We start from the raw sequence: 22,972 nt of genomic DNA on the forward strand, positions 1-22,972 counted from the left end.
TGAAAATCAGAGGTTTCCTTCCTCCTCAAGTTTTGCAGGTATTATAGGTGCTTGAAAATCAGAAACAATTAATTAGGCCGATGGCTAAAGCTTCCTAAGGGTTCCACTGAGAAAATGTACGACGCATCAAATGCCTTAAAACTTCCTCAACCCATCCATTTAGATTTACATAATAGTATTTCCTATAACACTCTGATAAAATCAGTACCTGGCCAATGTGATAATTAGTCTTATTCATTTCCTCTGGTACAAAAAACTGGTTCCACATCCAACCACGCTTCAGTCTCAAATGAGAATCCACTGGATGCTTAACTTCCTCTGTTTGAGAGATTTCTGTTGCCATAAAGCAAGGCCATAGGAGAGAAATTCCCAATGTAAAAGGCAGCAATAAGCAATAATCCATTCTGCTCGTTTGATTCCAACTGGTATTCTTCGGAGGAAACAGTAGCTGCAAACAAAAATTGTGTGTTCCTTTAGAATCTTTTTACGCGTTAGGTATCTTACATATTCCGAAAGAACAAGAAACACAACAAAATTTTACATTTAAAACAACATTTGCTCACATAATTGCTAAAGAAAGGATAGAACTTTTGCATCCATAAAAGTAGGAACAACAATATACATTTAATTTATCATCCAATTACGCTTGTTATATTTTGCAGCTCAGCAATAATTTGAATGGCATAATTAGAAACTTCTGCCCAAGCACTGTCCATTTTAAGCTGTAGTCATAAATCTGCCTGAAGGTTGAAAAGTTGATCTGGCAATCTCCTTGATTGACAGTTGATACTGGAATTAGATTTTTTTTTTTTTAATTTAAAAATTCTATCTCCGTAAAATTCAAACTACCCCATTAAAACAAGTCAAGGCAGGGGGAAAATGTAATCTTCTCCCTTTTTTCAATAGCAATAAATTTTCTTACCCAATTTCCCAAGTTATAGCATTTTATCTAGTATTAACTAGACAAAATGACAACTCATCTTGAAACCTGGAGGATTTCATAATCGGTTATGCTGAAGTTATAAAACACTCTGAATAGAAAACCCGTGCAAGATATTTACCATTTTATATTATGAAGGGTATGAAATGGTTTTCATCTTAACAAAGAGACGATGCTATTTTTAGAAAATAAATACAAAAATATTGTGTCTGATTACAAATGTCTGATTATTTATGATATAGAAGATGGAGAAAAAAGATATCTTCTAGGGACATCTAGTTGGTTGAGCATCTGACTCTTGGTTTCAGCTCAGGTCATGTTCTCAGGTTCATGGGATCGAGTCCCATGTCGGGTTCTACACTAGCAGAGTGGAGCCTGCTTGGGATTCTCGGTCTTCCTCTCTCTCTGCTCCTGTCCTCCTTGAGCTGTCTTTCTCTCAAAATAATAAAAAAAGAAAGATATCTTCTATTATTTAAATATTAAAAGAGAAAATCTAAAGTATTGAATTTTACAGGTACAACTTTCTATTTAATGGATACTGATCATGCAATTCTCTTTGAAATGACTGGTAATTCTCACCCTTATAGGAAATGGAATATCTTTGCACTTACCACATTGACATAGCACCTCGATGTAACCAAATTGCATTTGTTTCTTTGGGACTCATGAAGAAAAATAATTTTGTCAAGTCTACAAAGAGTTTAACACTATACAATCAACAGAAAATTCAGAGTCCCTATTTCTGTTATGAGTTTCCTGTATGATTTCACTCATATTTTTGAACAACCCTTGAGAGATATTTTAGGGCTTTGGCTCTTGTTAGAAGAGTTGTTAAAAAACACCTAATTAAGACAGAACACATTGTCATAAATGGGCATTCTGTGGTGCCTCTCCTTCAAGCAGATGCATTCTTCGTTATATATTTACTTAATGAAGGTCATGAAATTCAACTGATGTGAAAACTAAAGATGGATTTCATCCTAATGTTGAATATTTGAAATCCAAATAATAATGTCTGTTGTTTAGAAATTGTGAATCTATATTTTTGATACCCAGTAAATAATGAAAGCAGTCAGAACAAGCTCAGTCTCCTAATGAGGATGCTATTTTGTATAAATTTGGAAAAGTATCACTAACAGTGATGTGAAGTTATAATTATAGTGTTGGGTAAATACATTTATGTCAACTTTATGTTATTATATTTTCATTCATCTAGTAAAAAAAGTGAGGGGTTTTAGGAAACATGCTGTACTAGATTCAAAGATATTTAAAACACACAAGAATAAGTATAAAAAAAGGACATTATCTAGAACCTGATTTGCACAAACCTATTTTTTTAATATTTCAGGGTTTTGTTTTAATTTTATTTAACATATAGTGTAATATTAGTTTCAGGAGAATTTAGTGATTCATCACTGACATGTTATACCAGTTCTCATCCCAAGCGCCCTCCTTAATACCCATTAACCATTTAGCCCCTCCCTCTGCCTACCTCTCCTTCAGCTATCCTCAGTTTGTTCTCTGTATTTAAAAGTCTTTTATGGTTTGTCTCCCTCTCTCTCTTTTTTTTTCTTTTCCTATGTTCATCTATTTGGTTTCTTAAATCATAAATATGAGTGAAATCATATGGTATTTTGTCTTTTTATGACTGACTGACTTCACTTAGCATAATACACTCTACCTCTGTCCATGTCATTTCAAATGGCAAGATTTCATTCTTTTTGATGGCATGGTAACACTCCATTGTATATATATACCACTTCTTCTTTATCCATTCATCAGTGGATAGACCTTCAGGCTCTTGTCATAATTTGGCTATTGTTGATAATGTTGCTATAAACATTGGGCTGCATGTGTCCTTTTGAATCTGTATTTTTGTATCCTTTGGATAAATACCTAGTAGTGTAATGGCTGGTTCGTAGCAGAGTTCTTTTAACCTTTTGAGGAAGCTCCATTCTGTTTTCCAGGGTGGCTGCACCAGTTTGCATTCCCATCCACAGCGTAAGAGGGTTCCTCTTTCTCCACATCCTCACCAACACCTGTTGTTTCCTGTGTTGTTAATTCTAGCCATTCTGACTTGTGTGAGGTGGTAACTCACTGTGGTTTTGATGTATTTCCCTGATGATGAGCAATGTTGAGCATCTTTTCACATGTGTTAGTTATCTAGATGTCTTCTTTGGGAAAATGTCTATTCATGTCCTCTGCCCATGTCTTTACCAGATTATTTGTTTATTGGGTATTGAGTTGTATCATGTTTTTATACATTTTGGATATTAACCCTTTTTAGATATGTCGTTTGCAAATATCTTCTCCCATTCCATAAGTTGCCTTTGAGTGTTGTTGATTGTTTCGTTTGCTGTGCAGAAGTTTTTATCTTGATGAAGTTCCAACAGTTCATGTTTGCTTTTGTTTCCCTTACCTATGGAGACGTTTCTAGTTAGAAGTTGCTGTGGCCAGGGTCAAAGATATTGCTGCCTATGTTCTACTCTAGGATTTTGATGATTTCCTGTCTCACATTTAGGTCTTTCATTCGTTTTTAATTTATTGTTGTGTATGGTGTAATAAAGTGATCCATTTTCATTCTTCTGCATGTTGCTGTTCAGTTTTCCCAACACCATTTGTTGAAGAGACTGTCTTTTTTTCCATTGGATATTCTTTCCTGCTTTGTCAAAGATTAGTTGGCCATAGAGTTGTGGACCCATTTCTGGGTTTTCTATTCCGTTCCATTGATCTATGCGTCTGTGTTCGTGCCAGTACCGTACTGTCTTGATGACCACAGTTTTGTACTGTAACTTGAGGTCCAGAATCATGATGCCTCCAGCTTTTATTTCCTTTTCAATATTTCTTTAGCTGTTTGGGTTCTTCTGTTGTTCCATACAAATTTTAGGATTGTTCCTTCTATCTCTGTGAAAAATGCTGGTGTTATATTGATAGGGATTGCACCAAATGTGTAGATTGCTTTGGGTGGTATAGACATTTTAACAACATTTTTTCTTCTAATCTATGAACATAGAACGTTTTACCATTTGTTTGTGTCTTCTTCAATTTCTTTTACAAGTGTTCTGCAGTTTTCGGAGTACAGATCTGTTACTTCTTTGGTTAAGTTATTCCTAGGTATCTTGTGGTTTTTTAGAGCAATTGTAAATGGAATTGATTCCTTGATTTCTCTTTCTGCTGCTTCATTATTGTGTATAGAGATGCAACAGATTTCTGAATGCTGATTTTGTATCCTGCGACTTTATTGAATTCTTGTATCAATTCTAGCAATTTTTTTTGGTTGAGTCTTTTGGATTTTCTATATAGAGTAACTTGTCTTGAATAGTGAAAGTTTGACATCTTTCTCGTCAATTTGGATGCCTTTTATTTCTTTATGTTGTCTGCTGACAGTACTACATTAAATAACATTGGTGGAAGTGGACATCCCTGTCTTACTCCTGACTTTAGTGGAAAAGCTCGCAATTTTCCCTATTGACGATGCTATTAGCTGTGGGTCTTAATGCATACAGAGTCTTTTGCACATGGCCTTTATGTTGTTGAGGTATATTCCCTCTATCCCTACTCTATTGAGTGTTTTTATTAAAAATGAATGCTGTACCTTGTCAAATGCTTTTTCTGCATCTATTGATATCGGATGGCTCTTACCCTTTCTTTTATTAATATGGTGTATTGTGCTGATTGATTTGTGAATACTGAACCACCCTTACAGCCCAGGAATAAATCCCACTTGATTGTGGCAAATAATTATTTTAATGTACTGTTGGGTACAGTTTCCTAGTATCTTGTTGAGAAATCTTGCATCCATGTACATCAGGGATATTGGTCTGTAATTCTCCTTTTTCTTGGGGTCTTTGTCTGGTTTTGGAGTCAAGGGAATCTAGCCCCATAGAATGACTGTGAAAGTTGTCCTTCCATTTTAATTTTTTGGAACAGTTTGAGAAGAATAGGTATTAATTTGTTAAATGTTTGACAGAAGTTCTCTTGGAAGCCCTCTGGTCTTGGACCTTTGTTTGGTGGGAGATTTTTGATTACTGATTTCATTTCTTTGCTGGTTATTGTTCTGTTCAAATTTTTTATTTCTTCCTGTTTCAGTTTTGGTCATATATATGTTTCTAGGAATTTATCCATTTCTTCCAGAATGTTCAATTTGTTAGCACCTCATTTCTCATACTATTCTCTTATAATTGTATTTATGTTGTGTTTATTGTGATCTCTCCTCTCTCATTCATGATTTTATTTACTTGAGCCCTTTCTCTTTTATTTTTGATAAGCCTGTCTAGGGGTGTATCAATTTTACTAATTCTCTTAAAGAACTAACTCCTAGTTTTATTGATCTGTTCTACAGTATTGTTTCTATATCATTTATTTCTGTTCTCGTCTTTATTATTTCACTTCTTCTGCTGGCTTTAGGGTTTAGGCTTCACTTGCTGTTCCTTTTGTACAAACTTATTTTTATAGTTACATTTTTTTATCAATCTGTGAAAATATTTCATGATAATTCATTATCTTTAAATGATAAAAGAGAAACTATTGTGAATTTCATTAGTTGCGGAAGTTTCTTTGTGGTTGTATAAAAACATACCCTATTTTTGGTCATGTCATATATACTGAAGTATGTTGGTGTTGGATATAACATGACATCTAGAATTTTTTTAAAGCATTTCAGAAAGAGTAGGAGCATTTAGGAGCAGGTAAAACCAAGCACAGGCTTGATAATTAATTCTTGAAATTGGGTCATGAGCATTGGCATAGCTATTATTTATTCTTCACTTGTATTTAAAATTTGTATACTGAAACAACAATAATAATAATTTATTCTGTACTTCTTAAATCCATTTGGTGGACAAAAATCATTAAACAGTTTAATATCAGATATTGATGAAAATGCATGAAGAACAGACTCCAATACAATGTTGATGAAATTGAAAATTTGGGCAATCATTTTGAGGAATAGTTTGGCCAAATCTACTATATTTAAAAATTAGTTTAGGGGCGCCTGTGTTTGTGAGTTTGAGCCCCCTGTCAGGCTCTGTGCTGACAGCTCAGAGCCCGGAGCCTGCTTCAGATTCTGTCTCCTTTGCTCTCTGCCCCTCCCCTACTCAGGCTCTGTCTCTCTCTCTCAAAAATAAACATTACGGGCGCCTGGGTGGCGCAGTCGGTTAAGCGTCCGACTTCAGCCAGGTCACGATCTCGCTGTCTGTGAGTTCGATCCCCGCATCAGGCTCTGGGCTGATGGCTCAGAGCCTGGAGCCTGTTTCCGATTCTGTGTCTCCCTCTCTCTCTGCCCCTCCCCCGTTCATGCTCTGTCTCTCTCTGTCCCAAAAATAAATAAACATTGAAAAAAAATTAAAAAAAAAATAAACATTAAAAAATAGTTGAATGTATAAACTAACAGCTATTTTTTTTACTGCTTTATACATAGAGAAATTTCAAATTTGTTCACTATGAGGCAAATACAAATTGGATTAATTGGAAAAAGGATATGTGAAAAAAAAAGTTCTAATCAGGGTATTATATGATACCAATTATAAAGTGTTTCAAAATTATAAGATGATGCCCTAAGAGACTATTGTCATACACGGATTTTGTAAAGTCTAGGAAAAGAAAAATGATATGCAAGATTTATTATGGTATTTATACCATGACAGTAGGAAAAGAAACGGGTTTAAAGAAGTTGAGAAATCTCTGTCACGTTTTTCACCCTCTAAATAATCTCAAGTAAATATGTCAAATAATAACACTCATTAAATTTCTATCTTATATGTTTTTCAGATAAAGTATATGACTGAAATGCTTTACAACTAAATTTAAAATTAAAAGTTAAACTATCTTATTTCATAGCCCTAAATCATAATAAAACAGACATAAATACCCTTTTATTTGAGCCTCTTACTATACAAATACAATAATGAAATGCAGTGGGTATGTGTGAATTATGAAATATTATGGCTTTGTTTATACTCTTCTAGATGCCAAATTATCTGTAATGGTCACACATTTCAGGGGAAGGGAAAATGTTTCAAATAATGGTCCACTTCTGATTGAAGAGCGTTGACAGCTGTCAGCAGGGCCAGACTGAGAAAAGTTCAAGGCAGAGTCTGGGCTAATAAGGAAAAATGTTATCAATTAGTGTGTCTGAAATGGGTCCTAGAGAAACAAGGAGTGACATTTCCACCCTAAATCTGCAGTCCTGTTATATTTTCCAGTCAGGTGAATGTGGGGGTGAAAACCCGCATAATATTTCAATATGGAAAAATGCTAATACTGTGTCTTGTGGTAATTTGTTTAGATTTCATTTCCAGTCCCTAGGCATATTTATAAATATTAAGTAAAAAGTAGAATGAACTATATTTCAAAATACATAATGTATAAAAATTAAATGACATTGCTATTAACACAAAATTACATAATAAAATGATACTAATCTCTGAATAACAGTATTATAGTAAGTATCAACATATTATGTCCAAGTAGGATCATATAATTTGAATATTAGAAACTGTATTTTCTCTAACGTATTGCATCCTCATATGAAGAAATTTATATCGAGACATTTTGAGTGACCTGTCCAGTAGCAAATAATTATTTACCGTTGGAGATAAGACTGGAAATGTAATCTTAAGGGCACAGAGTATATACTGTGCCTTACTGAACGGAAGAAAGAAAACACGTAGATACCTAACAATGTGCATGACATCTGTCAGTGGTAGTTCACCGTATTTGAATTAACTAAATATCTATAAATTGCATTTTAACGTCTGGACCAATCTTGAAACTAGACATAATAAAATGTTTCCGTTATCTCCTTTTAGAGTACCTCTCCCCGCTTCTTCTAAAGATCATTGAGGTCAAAAAAAAGGGAAGAATAAGTCAGAATGATGGATTTGGTGTCTGTGTGGGAGAAGATAAAAGTTGAAGCTAGAAGAATGTGGATTGGATAAATATAGAAACTTGATCCTATTTGTGATCTTTTTAAAAATCAAGTGAAACTTGGCAACTTCATAGAGTGACACCACCCATAAAGGCTTTCAAAGGGCTTTCTCGGAACCGCTAATAGGAAATATAAAAAGAAATGTAAGTGGATATAGCTTGCATACATAAGTGAGACGAAGTGATATTTCTGGACCAAATTTGCAATAAAACATGTGCCAACTCTTTCTCTGTAGAAGTAGACGTAAAAGGTCTTTCTTGGTCACATTTATAAACTCTTGTTAAACATATTTTGCATATTGACTGGCACAAATAAAAGCATTTTGCTACAGATAAAGCAATATGAAGTCACAGTGCCTGTATAAGAGTCTCTCAAGCCCTCTTTGGCATCACGGCCTTCCCCAGTCACTATTTGTGTCATGTCTTGAGTTGTGGAGCCATTTCATCCCTGGGTTGGCTTCTAGGAACTCTGTTCTCAGCAGTGGAGAGGACTGTGGATTCTTGAGCACCATATTCAGTGCTAAACAATAACAAAATTGAGCCTGGATGTGAAAATATTCTAGGAGAAGAGACAGATTCCAACCGATGAAACACCCACTGGCAAACTCTCGTTTTAAAAAAATCTGGTATCCCACATTTTTCCACCTTCCGCAAGCTACCAAAACATGATGTCTCATCATTTCAAGGCTGAATTGCTACATGTCTGTGCACCGAAGATTTGCCTAAAACCATTTTTGGACCGTATCCTTCATTACACGTTGCCAATGCAATTACTCTGCATGGGACTTAATTATATCTTTGCCATATTTGTAATGATTTTAATTTGGTCACTGCATGTACATATGTTATTTCTTACACTTACTTTTCTGTGTGGCTGCAGTCAAACCTGTAAAATATTTTCTTTAGTGAAGTTTCTTTTTTCTCTTAATGTTCTTGTGAAAATATATAACATAGAACAACAAAGCAAAAAAAAAAAAAAAAAAGAACAAGAGCAAGAAAGCAATACTTTACTTCTAATATCTGACAAAATATCACATTATTCGAGGAGATAAAACTGCACATATTTATCCATGCTTTCAGTTTCACTGTGTAATTGAAAAACACTGGGAATTCCCTGAATACTCTAAATCTATTCATTTGGAGAGATACATAAAATTGGTCTCACAGTTAACAAAGAAACAAGTGAATAAAAACAAATTTCAAAATTCATATTAACATCATGCTATTCAGCCATTACATACGGTGCTGTAAAGTCATTTAATGATATGGAAATATGGCTGTAATGCTTCGATAGGTGAAGGAAATAAGTTAAATGCAAAGAAAATGAATCCATTAATTTAGGAAAAACTTATGTTGACAAATTCAGTGGAGGGAGCCTGAAAGACGATGCCCTCAAATACAGGTAGTAATCATATCTGCACTGAGAAATTATAGATCAATTAAAATTTTCCTCATGTGTATCACATTTTAATATTTATTACATGTCTACCTATAATTATGTAATAAATTATAAGACTGGGACGCCCGGGTGGCTAGGGCGGTTAAGCATCTGACTCTTGATCTCAGCTCAAGATCTTGATCTAAGGGTCAGGAGTTCAAGTCCCATATGTGGCTCCATGCTGGGAGCCTCTTTAAAAACAAACAAACAAACAAACAAACAAACAAACATGTTACACGAATTTATTTGGGGTTTATTTAGTACCATCGTGACGATCAAGAGACCACTATCGGCTGCCTCTGGGGCTGTTCTCCAGAGGCAGGTTGGTGGGTTGACGAGCCAAGGAAGGACTGAATGACTACACCAGCCATACCACTAGCTGTGTGTCTTGACAGAAGTCTAAACTCTGGCTGCCTACTCATCTCATTTGAAAAACGAAGACCACGCCAGCGACACTCCATGGAGTCATCTTGATTAAATGAGTCCATGTGCCTAGATATTGTCCGGCACCTATTGTTATGTAAGTGCTTTTAACTACATAAAAGTAGCTACCTATAAGTGGGTGATGACAATCTATTTCTCAACTTCAAAATATTCAGCTGTTATTTCTTCAAACAAGACAGACATATGAAAATAAAAGCCGTTATAAATGGACATCACAAAATGCGTAGGATACATGGCACGTAATGCATGGGTTCTACATGTATTCTCAAATGGCTTGAAAGTCTTTTTTTTTTTATTCTGGAACATGGCTATGTGACTGACAAATAAACATTGTCATGCTTGCAATAGTATGTGAGAGTGTATGGATGTATACGGGCAGAAAGCAATCCCAGCGTGACTCAGAACAATTATGTTTTCAAAGAAGACTAATTATGACTTAAGGGATGGAAAATATTATAATCTATGCACTTATACAGTTGGTAACTGAATCTAATTATGAATTGTCTTTTCTATGACCTCGTCTTAGTTACATAAAGATAATTATTCCATCTGTGAAAACTTATAAAAATATAATGTCTTCTGAAAGGCTTGTGGAAAGCTAAAAAACTAAGCTCAACTAAGCCAACTCCTCATAGGGAAAAACAGATGGCCATTAATATAATGTCTCCATCTTTAGAAAACCGTTGAGTGGCTCGGTCAAAATGATATATCAAAAGCCTAATAATTTGCGATGGTCAGGAAATCCTAAAGCTTAGGGGAAAAAGGAAAATTCTCAAAATCATGGTTTCTAAAATGCTACTTAATAAAAGTAAGATAAAACCCTTCTCTCCCACAATTTAATTAAGCATGTCTAACTTCTGATATTAAGATCCAAATGTGTTAAGTAAGCACATTTTCTAAAACCTCAGTGCGAAACAAATAATAAAATGCAGCTCTGAGGGCTGTGAGCAGTTAAATTAGTACAGGGGAAGTATTCTTTTCCTTTCTCTCTCTCTCAAAATGAGAGAGAGAGAGAGCAAGAGCACACAAGTGGGGGGAGAGGGCAGAGGGAGGTTGAGAGACAGAGACAGAGAGAGTCAGAGAGTCTTTTTTTTTTTTTTTTTTAATTTTTTTTTTCAACGTTTATTTATTTTTGGGACAGAGAGAGACAGAGCATGAACGGGGGAGGGGCAGAGAGAGAGGGAGACACAGAATCGGAAACAGGCTCCAGGCTCTGAGCCATCAGCCCAGAGCCCGACGCGGGGCTCGAACTCCTGGACCGCGAGATCGTGACCTGGCTGAAGTCGGACGCTTAACCGACTGCGCCACCCAGGCGCCCCGAGAGTCAGAGAGTCTTAAGCAGGCTCCACGATCAGCACAGAGACTAACGCAGGACCCAGGCTCACAACCATGAGATCATGACCTGAGCCACAATCGAGAGGCAGGCACTTAATCGACTGAGCCACCCAGGCGCTCCCCCACCTTTCTTTTAATTTAAGGAGTTATGTGTTTATAAAAAGGGAAAAAAATGTAGACTTTGAAATGTCTATTAACAGTCCCCTTTTATTCCATAAGTACCGTTATAATTACTGTTAGAGCAGTAGCATGGGAGGTTGGTGACATGTTATAGACTATATCTTGAACTCGAATTTTTTTTTGTCAAACACCACCTCCATATTCACTCCAAAAAAAAAAAGGTACTGCATATTTGTGGAAATCTATTTAACCCCTGTCCACTTACTGAAATACAAAAGCAACTATCTTGAAACTGTTACGTTGTTGTACTCTTTCAGCTGAAAAATCTTGGGAAATCTGTATTGTCTATTATGTTGTTTCCCATGTTAATGTCTGCCTTTATATTTAACTTACATACATATATATTTTTATTTTAATCCTTTTTAAATTAATCATTTAATATGATATTAGCTTTTAATTAAATATTTTGAATGTTTGAATCAGTGCTTCAAGGCCATCTGCAATTTCAGACACTGGGATGTTGCTTCCCTGGATCTACTGACTCAGGCCCATGACTGTTTGTCCCTCACTTCAAGGTGCCAGTGTATCCGGCACTCAGACTAATCACGGTCTGCAGAAAGAGAGAAGATGAGTCACAGAATCAATAATACGGAAACAGCATTGACAACATTTGATGACCGACTGGATTTCAAGAGAGACTGTCTAGGGAATGTCAAAGGTAGGCTTTGAAGTACTAAGGTATCTCCCTGCAAAACTTACAGGTGAAGATTCTAAGTGGGCACTTGGTGATTCCATACTCAGAATTGTAATTGTTGCCATGGGATGTTTCCTTTCACTCCATTGCTGTAAGAAAGGCTTACTTTTAATTCTTTAGGATGACGTAATCCATCCCTAACCCCGGGATGATTAGCAAACTGACATGGTTAGGAGGAGAACATGACCTGAGAGAAAAAAAAAAAAAAAAAAAAAAAAAAAAAAAAGAACTAACATGTTTTGGTCACTGTGGTACACATACTATTGTATACCAATATCTCTCCTACAATTTGGCTGGGTTATGTGATTAGCTTTCTAACCATTTATAAATAAAGGTGATGGCTATCACTTCAGACCTGGAACAGCGAAAGACCTGTGAATAATTATTTTGTCTTTCTCTCTCCCTTCTCTGGCAATCAGATGCTGTAGTTATGAGATGATAGAACCTCAGTCAAGGTAGGGGCACTGGCAACTGTGTGGAACCGAATATTGTACCCCATGAGTCTCATTAAATATTTGTGGTACGAGGTTACTGAAAAGTGGGCAGTTACTTGACTACATAGCCTAGCACCTTAATAAAACCCCCAACTATATTCCTGGAACCATACGAGGTACTTCGTGTTTTCTCTTGTTAATTTTCTTTGTAATTCAGTGAGATATTAATTGTAAACCTCCGTTTAAAAAGAGAAGAAAGAAGGCCAAAGTGGGGTTATATAAACAAATGAGAAAAAAAGGAGTCACAAAGGCCAGCTATAGATAGTAGCTGGAATCAAGTCTTGTCAGAGTAATAAAAGAGATAAAAATGCCTAACCTGAAAGAATACAAGAAGTTGAATAGGGTCAGAGTGGGGGAGAAAGATGATGTGCCCAGGGACAAGTACATTTGCATATTAATTTCAAAAACATTATTTCAGACAGCTGCCCAAGTTAAGCCATTTCCAAGTTAAGACATTAAGGGTAGTTAAATAGGGTACAAATCTCCAGAGTCTGTGTAATTCAGCTAATTTCTTCCTGTGTATATGTCAAGCCATGGCCTCTCTAGTTCAACCTAACCCAGTCTGGATTTTTTTAGGATATTTTCTCCACAATTTTAGGTACTGAATTAATTATTTGGCCATTTCCTCACTATTTTGGAAGCAAATACTTAAACTCTTTCATATTGAGCTTAATTTTTTCTTTTGATTTCAATATTAACCTTTTATTTATGTTGATATTCTAGAGAGTAAAATATTTTAGGTATACCTAAATCTCCAATAGTAGTAATTATATTTCTTCCTTTCTAATCATACCTCTCCTGCCCACTAACCCAACTGTTAAATCTGACCCTCCTAACTATTATCTGACTGATGGATTCAACTTGTTTACATCAGGAAAAATTAGTTGAATTATTGTGCATAGACACTTTGTATGCTCAGTCCTGTAGATTTCTATTCCCAGTTTCAAGCCCAGAGGCTATAACCACATGCTTGAGTTGAGTGCCAGAGAGAAAAATGTGAAAAACCAAGGGCACATGGGACACACAGGGAAATAAATAGCCAAGGACTTGCTCATCTCACAATACCTAATAATCAATAATCTAAAAGTACATTACATGCATGCATACACACACACACATAAAATTCCAAAATGTTTGTTTTTTCCCCATTTTCACATGGAAAGGCTTTTAGTATTTAAACATTAAGTGGGATAAATATTGAGGGTTTTGTCATATATTTTAATATGCTAAAAAGTTACTTTCATTCCTAGTTTTTAAAGAGTTTTTGTTATAAATATGTGGTTTTTTTTTTTTTTTTTTTTTTTTTTTTTTTTTTTTTTATAAAATGAGATTATGAATTGAGATTACCAGGTGGTTTCTTTCTTTCAATTTGGTCTGATAGGGTACAGAATAGAGTGAATTGTTTCAATAATATTTTTTTTTAATTTTTTTTTCAACGTTTATTTATTTTTGGGACAGAGAGAGACAGAGCATGAACGGGGGAGGGGCAGAGAGAGAGGGAGACACAGAATCGGAAACAGGCTCCAGGCTCTGAGCCATCAGCCCAGAGCCCGACGCGGGGCTCGAACTCACGGACCGCGAGATCGTGACCTGGCTGAAGTCGGACGCTTAAGCCACCCAGCTTAAGCTGCGCCACCCAGGCACCCCAATAGTTTCAATAATATTGAGACATTCTTGCATTCCTAATGTATATATACCACTTTGTATGTATATAATACATAACAAAAACTTAATACTTAATCTATAAAGTGTAAGCTATATATGTTATATATTACAAACTACCTATGGTATATATTGTAGGCAGTATATATATATGTTACACAAAATATAAATTTTAAGATATATAATATAGACTATATAGCATATGATGATTTCCAGCTAATATCATATGAAAAATGATTCTACTAGTTCTTTCCTACACTGTCTTTTTTGGCATTAGGATATTATACCTATATAAACTGAATTGAGGAACTGTTGTGATTTGGATCACCATACAATATTATAGAGAGTAGATTTAATTTTTAATTGATCCCAAGTAGATTTTATCTTCATAATTAGTTGAATCTGATTCATTTTTAGTTTCTGTGAATATAAGTAATCAAAGTTGCATTCATTACACACAAAAACAAAAATTATGTTTAAACAAACAGAATGTTTTTTTTTAAAGGCTTCTGCTGTGTGTGTGTGTGTGTGTGTGTGTGTGTGTGTAGTTCTATACAGGTTGAATACTATTATTCATGCAGATATGCCACTGATCCACCGATTAGAAAATATAATGTATATTCCAAATTTCCTTTATTATCAGTTTAATTCTAATGAATATACGGCTTTCAGATAGTATAGAACCAATAAATAATGACTTTCAATGGTAAAAATAACTAAAAAAACAAATTTAGGAAATAAAACTTCATAGAACGATGAACAAAGTATACTTTTGAAGATTTCTTGAACCATAAATAAATCATGGTTTAACAAAATCACCAGTTACCATGCATGTAAAGCATGAGAATTTCCACAATCATAAAATTATGTTAAGGGAGACATTTTTCCCCAAAACATTGTTTGGATAAATATGAAACACTACGAGTTCATTATTTTCATCACATAAATAATATCTGGCAAATTGAATGTATGTATCACCATAGAAACAAGGAAAGGAAAAATATGTTTCTTCTTACCAACAATGCATTCTACTGTCCCAAGAATGTATTACAAAATTATTTATTTTGTCTTCAATTTCCATTAAGTATATATTATTTTGTTTTTCACTTGTTGAAAATCTTTTTAGCCATTGCTTACTACAGTAAATAAAGACAGTTACCCTCTATTTGACATTTTTTTGCTGATGTTGTATTAGTAACTACATAACACATGGTCAAATATATCATCTAAATGTTCCTTTCTTCAATTATCAATTGTTTTCAGTACATATTTTTTATCACTATAATAGCTATAAATGTATTCTACCATCAAAAGCAATACTTAGTAAGCACCACTGCCAAATGGTGTGGAAAATATAATTTTGTATTGAAAAAGGCATAATATAAACACGGCTTTTTAAAGACCTAAATCTTAGTGAATGGAAAAAAATTTAAAGCCATATACTTCATTGTGTGTGTGTGTATGTGTGTGCGTGTAGAATACACAATTTAAAAATTTATGAAATAGTATCATAATTTTCTAATTTTTTTTCTTTTTAATGTTTATCTATGTTTGAAGGAGAGAGAGACAGGATGCAAGCAGGGGAGGGGGAGAGAGAGAGGGAGACATGGAATCCGAAGCAGGCTCCAGGCTCCAAGCTGTCAGCACAGAGCCCAATGTGGGGCTCGAACTCATGAGCCATGAGAACATGACCTGCGCCGAAATTGGATGCCCAGCTGACTGAGTCACCCAGGCACCCCTAAAATAGTATCATAGAACCAAATAGTACCTGATTCAGATGAACTGGTTAAGGTATTAAAAGCATTTTAGCCACCATGCAAAAGCACTGTATTTGAAAATTGAAGTAATATTATTTTAAAATCTGAACAAACATGACAAAACATGAAGGAGGTGATTATATTTTCTCTAAAGTGTTTTTTTTTAAACTTTTATGTTTATTTATTTTTGAGAGAGAGACAAAGCACAAGCAGGAGAGGGTCAGAGAGAGAGGGAGACACAGAATCTGAAGCAGGCTCCAGGCTCCAACCTGTTAGCTCAGAGCCTGATGCCAGGCTAGAATTCAAGAACCATGAGATAACGACCTAGGATGAAGTCAGATGCACAACTGATTGAGCCACCCAGGCACCCCTAAAGTATTTTTTACTGTTTCGTTACTTATTTTGAGAGAGAGAGAGAGAGAGAGAGAGAGAGAGAGAGAGAGAGAGAAAGAGCACACAAGTACGGGAGAAGCAGAGAGAGGGAGAGAGAGAATCCCAAGCAGGCTCTGCACTGTCAGCTCAGAGCCTGATGCACGGCTATATCCACAAACCACGAGATCATGACCTGAGCTGAAATCAGTAGTCAGATGCTCAACTGACTCAGCCACCCAGGTGTCCCTAAAGTGTTTATTATGTATGCAAAGGATCCCTTGTTCTTTAAATAAGTGTAAAGTAAACAATAATTTGGTTGGTTCCATCACTCAATTTTTGGAAAATGATGTACTCACCTTATTCACACTAGAATTAACTGAAAAGCTAAGTGAAATGTGGATACCACACTCCACAGATTCAGATTCATCATTTAGGTGTGTTTAACAGCTCCAGTGTGATTCTAAGGCAGATAGTTCAAGGATACCACGGCCATCATCCTCATCCTCACCATCACCATCATCACCATCATCGTTATCATCATCAACATCTTATCCAGCATATACTGGGTACTTACTTCATGGTTATTACTATACAAAGAGTATGCCATTCTTTAACTGATTTATCTTACAACAATTCTATGGCATATGTTCCATTATTATTGCTATCTTATAAATGCAGATAGTGAACCCATAGAAATAGCTTTGCTTAGCCATGTAATAATTGGTCAGGCCAGAGTTAAATCCGAGCAATTTACTTCCTCCAGAGCTGGTACCCTTAAACTTGCAGGAGCCATTTTCCAAATACGGATGCTATTCTAGAACATAAATATATGTGGAGATACTGGCCAGAATTTATTTCTAGAGCAGTTTCCCAATTCTCCTATGAGAAAAAAAATACATAGGGTAAACTCCAATGCTGTAATACGTTTTTAGGTGCTAATCATTTATTCCTATAACTTTTACCACTATCTAGATATTTCATAAAAAATACTCTCAAAGTTGAAATGCAAAGGTATGAGGTAAAACTTCAATAGAATTTCTCATATTTTGTCACAGTTGAGTTGACACTCTTGGGCATACTCTGTGTTACCTATAGGAGACTATCAGGGAGTCACTTCCTGGGAGACTGCTCTGCAAGACAGAAAACGTGGCCATTTTGAATATTCAAGTCCATATCGCCCACCTTATCCTGCTTTTCTCTTTCTTCAAGAGAACAATTTGCAGGGGTCCTCAAACTTTTACTTTATGCCCTGGTCATGCAGTAGTAATGTTCTGGCTGCCAAATTACACCTAGAATAGATGGTTATGAGAAGTAATACAGATTGAGGATAGACAAAGGTAGGTTATGAAATAAGGAATTAAGTCAAATGAACTGTATAATTTCCAGCTGGTTCTTTTTCCTAATTATATTACTTAAATCTTCATTTACTATTAAATGAATGCTGACTGTTAAGGAAATCTGTATAAAATGTAAAGATTTGTGCCTCTATAATATTATAGCTGCATGACACCAGTCAAAGTACTTAAACACTATCAGACTGAGTTTCTCCAACTGCAAAATGAGATAACATACCTAACTTCTAGGTGTGCTGTGATAAGTCACATAAAAATAATTAGCTGGACCTGAAGCTTATGCTTTAAATATTCAATAAAGATAGTAATAATTATGTCACAAAAAGATGCCATTTATTTAAATATTTATACTCCCAGGTTTCTTTGGAAAATTCTAATTAATCTCTTCCTGAAGTACAAAACAGAATCACTAGTAAGTCCCGATTGCTACAAGAATAAAAAAATCTGAGGAGTAACTGTCAATATGCATACTGTTCAAATCATGCAGGAAGAGCTCATTCAATGTCACAGCAATTGACAATGGGAAATACATCCTAAAGATTACAAATAATTTCAGGTTTTTACACCCAAGGCTAATGGTGTCCAACTTACATTATGTGAAATGCCAGGATCTGGCAGGAGACGGGAGTAGATATGTGTATAAGTAGTCACAGAACCTAAGAACTCCAGAGATATCAGAAGGATAAAACCATTACCATATAGTTCCACTGTAACTTCCAAATATAGATTTACAAAAGTTGATTTCTATCAACTTGTAAGTTGAAGTCTCTATCTCTCTCTGTCTCTCTCTCCCCTGACTATCTGCCTCCTATCAACCTTCTTTTTAAAAATTTTCTTTAATGTTTATTTATTTTTGAGAGAGAGAGCAAGAGAGAGAGAGAGAGAGAGAGAGAGAGAGCAGGGGAGGAGCAGAGAGAGGGAGACAAAGAATCCAAAGTAGACTCCAGGCTCTGAGCTGTCAGCACAAGCCCAATGCGGGGCTCAAACCCATGAGCTGTGAGATCATGGCCTTAGCAGAAGTAGGCCGCTCAATCAACTGAGCCACCCAGGCGCCCCCTTTCAACTTTCTTTGATGGAGAAATATATATCCTCAAGAGAAAAACTGAAATGATATTTCAGAATCTCTAAATCAATCACCTTGGTCTTGCCAGAAAAATGTTTCATGAAGTCTGGCAGTATTTAGACTCCATTCCTCACTTATACAAAAAGAGATTTCCCAAACAATTTTTACATTCCTTATTGTTATACATACATGAAGTCCCATTTGGGGCAAGACTCTAGTTGAAAGAAAAAGTCCAAACCAAATACAAAGCATAAAAATATAGCTGAAAAGAAGCAGAAACAAATGCCAAGAGTAGTAGAGGACAAAGAAAAGGGAAAGGGAAAGGGAAAGGGAAAGGGAAAGGGAAAGAAAAGGGAAAGGGAAAGGGAAAGGGAAAGGGAAAGGGAAAGGGAAAGGGAAAGGGAAAGGGAAAGGGAAAGAAAAGGGAAAGGGAAAGGGAAAGGGAAAGGGATAGGAAAAGGGAAAGGGAAAGGGAAAGGGAAGGGAAGGAAGGGAAGGGAAGGGAAGGGAAGGGAAGGGAAAGGAAAGGAAAGGAAAGGAAAGGAAAGGAAAGGAAAGGAAAGGAAAGAAAAGGCAGATCAAAATCTCCTTAGGTAAATAAAAGAAACTTCCTCCATCCTCCAGGAAAGGATCATAGCTTGCTCTTAATAAGAGTATTTAGACAGGAATTGTAATTCCTGGCTATTTTTTAAAGGTATATGTAGGAGGAAATTTTGAAAGATAAATTTGGAAAAAAAATCTTTAAGAAAGTACGAAAACAAAGCACAGATATAGAAAATAGGATCAAAAAAGACTGAAAAGATTAATTCAAAAGGCACAACATACAAAAGTAGATCTGGAAGAAATGGAAGGCAAATGTTATTACAGAATAAGTGGCCATTCACAGTCTCCATGTTTTCTCATCCAATCTACAGAAAAATGCAATCTGGCTTTTCTCCCAATACTACAATGCAACCAATCCATCCAGGGTGAGAAGGATCCCCTTTATTTCTTTAACAAACTTCAATAAATACTTTTCTTTTCTTTTTTTTTTTTTTTTTTTTTTGAAATTAGTGGTGCAGCACAATGTTGCCTTCATCATAACCCCACTCCCTTTTAAAAATTCTCTTTTTTGGCTTGCAAAGCTCTATACACTTTCAAGTTCCTCTTTCACCTCAAGAATCTCTATTTTATTTGATTGTCCTCTTCCCTAAATACTCGAGTTCCATTTTTTTTTAAGAGAGAGACAGAACACATGTGCACAAATAGGGGAGGGGTAAAGAGAAAGAGAGAATACCAAGCAGGATCCATGCTGTCAGCTCAGAGCCCAAAGTGAGTCTCAATCCTACAAAGTGTGATATCCTGCCCTGAGTGGATATCAAGAGTTGGATGGTTAGCCAACTGAGCCACCCGGGTGTCCCATTCTTAAGAAATGTTTTGCTTATTCTATTCATGAGATAATTTATCTTCGGATTTTATGGCTTCAATTAACATCTAGACAACAAAGCATCACAAAGGATCACCAACAGTCCATATTTATCTCTTTCTTAATCTATAGACCTACTTTCTAAGAGACATTTCAAAGTCTATGACCCACATAGAAACCGTTATCTTTTATTGCTTGTTCATCTTATTATTATGTTCTGTCTCTCACTGAACAAAATCAGTACCCGCTCAAAAACTGGCACTTGAATAAGTGAATAAAGAATCCCCCTTCCACATTTGCTTTACCTCCACATATATTCAAGCTTCATCTATCGTCAATTCTACCTCTTAAGTCTCTCAAATATATGCACTTACTTCCTATAACCTCCAATTTATTAATCCATAACTTTTTGTCATGAATTGTTTTTCATGCAAGTAAAATAAGCTGAAACTATATTTTTTAAAAAATTAGAAAATATATTTCAGGAGTATTAAGTATTTCACACCATTTTATCTATTAAACTCATGCCTGGACACAATCCTAAAGAAGCAAATTGTTATTTAGAAATTTTGGTGCAAAACATTGTTTACCAATATATTATTGTGTAAAAAATATAAATCTATTTGTTAAAGCTAGTTAGGTAACTTTTGACACATATACTCAAATGTTTAAAGAGATTAGACAGGATGATGACAATGATAGTTGTTGGGTCGTTGGATAATAGAAAGATTTAGTAGGGGACAACACTCACAGTATTAAGTAGAGTTCTATAGTGAGTTGTATGTAATTGGAAAAATCAACGTTACCAGCTGAACATGAAAACAGAAATCTCTCTTAACTTGTCACCAAAGGAAGCCACATCAATACGAGCAGTAATTTACCCAGCGCCAAAACTAACATGCAGCCAAAGTGCCCAGATTAGGTTTCTTAAACCGTTTGTCAATTAAAAAGCGAACTAAAAAGTGGTACGTCTTCATGAATAGCTAAAGACAAGTTTTTGGAGTGATTGTCAGGAATCAGAAAAGAGTGGATTTAAGAACGACTAGAGTCTAGAACTGGTTTCCAAGAGTAGATGACTCATTCAAAGTAGATGCTAATAGAGGAAAAGCAGAGATGTGGGAACTCTTCCCTGGGAAGTTTGGAGTTAAAGAAGAATGTTTTAAGATAGAAAATGTAGTGTTTGAGATTCCATTTTTGGGACAATTAAATGAGCAATAACAAGCAAAAATGTTGCAAAGAAAAAAAAATAAACTGAGTACCAACATAACCACTCAGTAAATTCTGTTTATTATGAATAATAACAATATATAAGTAAATAATAGTAGTATAATTGTAATCATTTCCTTACACTTCTCTGTGACTTGAGAGTTAAAAAAAGAAATTCAGAGAATTCAACTTTTAATCTCTCAGATTATTCCATGTATTAAGATAATACTCAAATCAATTTCAAAACTGAAAAAAAATTAATTGATTAAGAGCATAATTTAGTATTTATTCATCCACAAACATTTTGGACTAAAATTATAATAAATTTTGAGTCCTAGTATGGAATGTATATTTCAAAGGACTAGTTTTAAAAAGTAAATGAGAATATATAATTATTTTAGTACAAAATATTTGTGTACATTTTGTTAAATAACTATTTTAGTTTCAAGTTTATAATAAAAAACTCAATTTTTTTAGTTTCTTCATATAAAACATATAAGCCAAAAATTCTATATCATTTGTTTTGTTTTGTTTTTTAAATACAAAGTTCAAATAACTTAATGACTAGCCCACAATTTTTTTAGTAGCTTATATTTTTAGTTTATCTTGTTGAGTTTATTCAGAGTATGTAGTCATGAAAATTAATTTTCAAGACAAAATTTGAAACCAGATGGACTAGTTTAGTGGAGTGTTTAACACAACTATTTTACATTTTGAAGATATCATTTTACAACTATGTGCTATTAGCTATGTACAAAAAATGACAAAGTAATGTATTTTAGTAAATACAATATTGGAAACACCTTTCAAGGGAGATTTTTAAATCCTTTTAACATGAATGGCATGCTTACAGAGTAAATAAATTTCTACTTTATGATTCCCAAAATAAGAGATTTGGGTACATCATTTTAATTCTAAATAAAATGTATATAGGAAAAATTAAAAGAGATACATATTTAGAACTAGAAAATGCTACAAGTGTACCTCCAAGAGATGGGATGAGTTAAAAATACATATAGATTTCAAGAAGGAAAATCAACATGAATATAGTTAATTTGATGTACAAAATGGATTTCAAAAGCAAGATGATATAATTGTTTAAGTTTTTGATTCCTCTGCATTTTATGCCAGAGAAGATAAACATGCTTCCTTTCAGTGTTTAAATGTAGAAGCATTCAGTATAATCTGACAAATTAATTAATGAATTAATTAATGAGTGAATAAATTTCCTTTTTCTCTCTAAAACTTAAGTTCTCTAGATTATGAGCTGCTCCATTTATAAATGGGTAAAAAGTTAATATGTTCTATGAAGAGATGATGTTCTTTTAAATTTTTTTTAAATTTTTAATGTTTTTATTTATTTTTGAGACAGAGAGCGCGCACTAGTGGGAGAGGAGCAGAGAGAGAGAGAGAGAGAGAGAGAGAGACAGAATCCGAAGCAGGCTCCAGGCTCGGAGCTCTCAGCACAGAACTTGACAAGGGACTCAAACTCGTGAACCACAAGATCATGACCTAGGCTGAAGTGGGACGCTTGACTGACTGAGCCGCCCAGGTGCCCCAAGGGATGATATTCTTACACAAAATAATCCTTCACCTTATTTTCTTAATGTAGCAATCCTAACATCATTTTGTTTCACAATATGTAGAAAGCAGCTAATTAATAGTTTACTAAAATTTGTGATACTTAACTCACACATATACAG

General features: G+C 34.9%; 1 protein-coding gene across 3 annotated transcripts in view; it reads right to left on the minus strand.

The window, feature by feature from the left end:
* Positions 1-22,972, minus strand: part of CDH19 (cadherin 19) — a 104,077-nt gene that overhangs the window by 75,861 nt on the left and 5,244 nt on the right. For all 3 annotated transcript variants that reach the window (XM_045457103.1, XM_045457102.1, XM_045457104.1), the window contains exon 2: positions 209-448. In XM_045457103.1, the coding sequence (XP_045313059.1) occupies positions 209-403 (195 nt within the window). In that variant the 5' untranslated portion in view covers positions 404-448. The remainder of the gene's footprint in view (positions 1-208; positions 449-22,972) is intronic.

This window comes from Leopardus geoffroyi, chromosome D3, assembly GCF_018350155.1.
Source record: "Leopardus geoffroyi isolate Oge1 chromosome D3, O.geoffroyi_Oge1_pat1.0, whole genome shotgun sequence".
NCBI lineage: Eukaryota > Metazoa > Chordata > Mammalia > Carnivora > Felidae > Leopardus > Leopardus geoffroyi.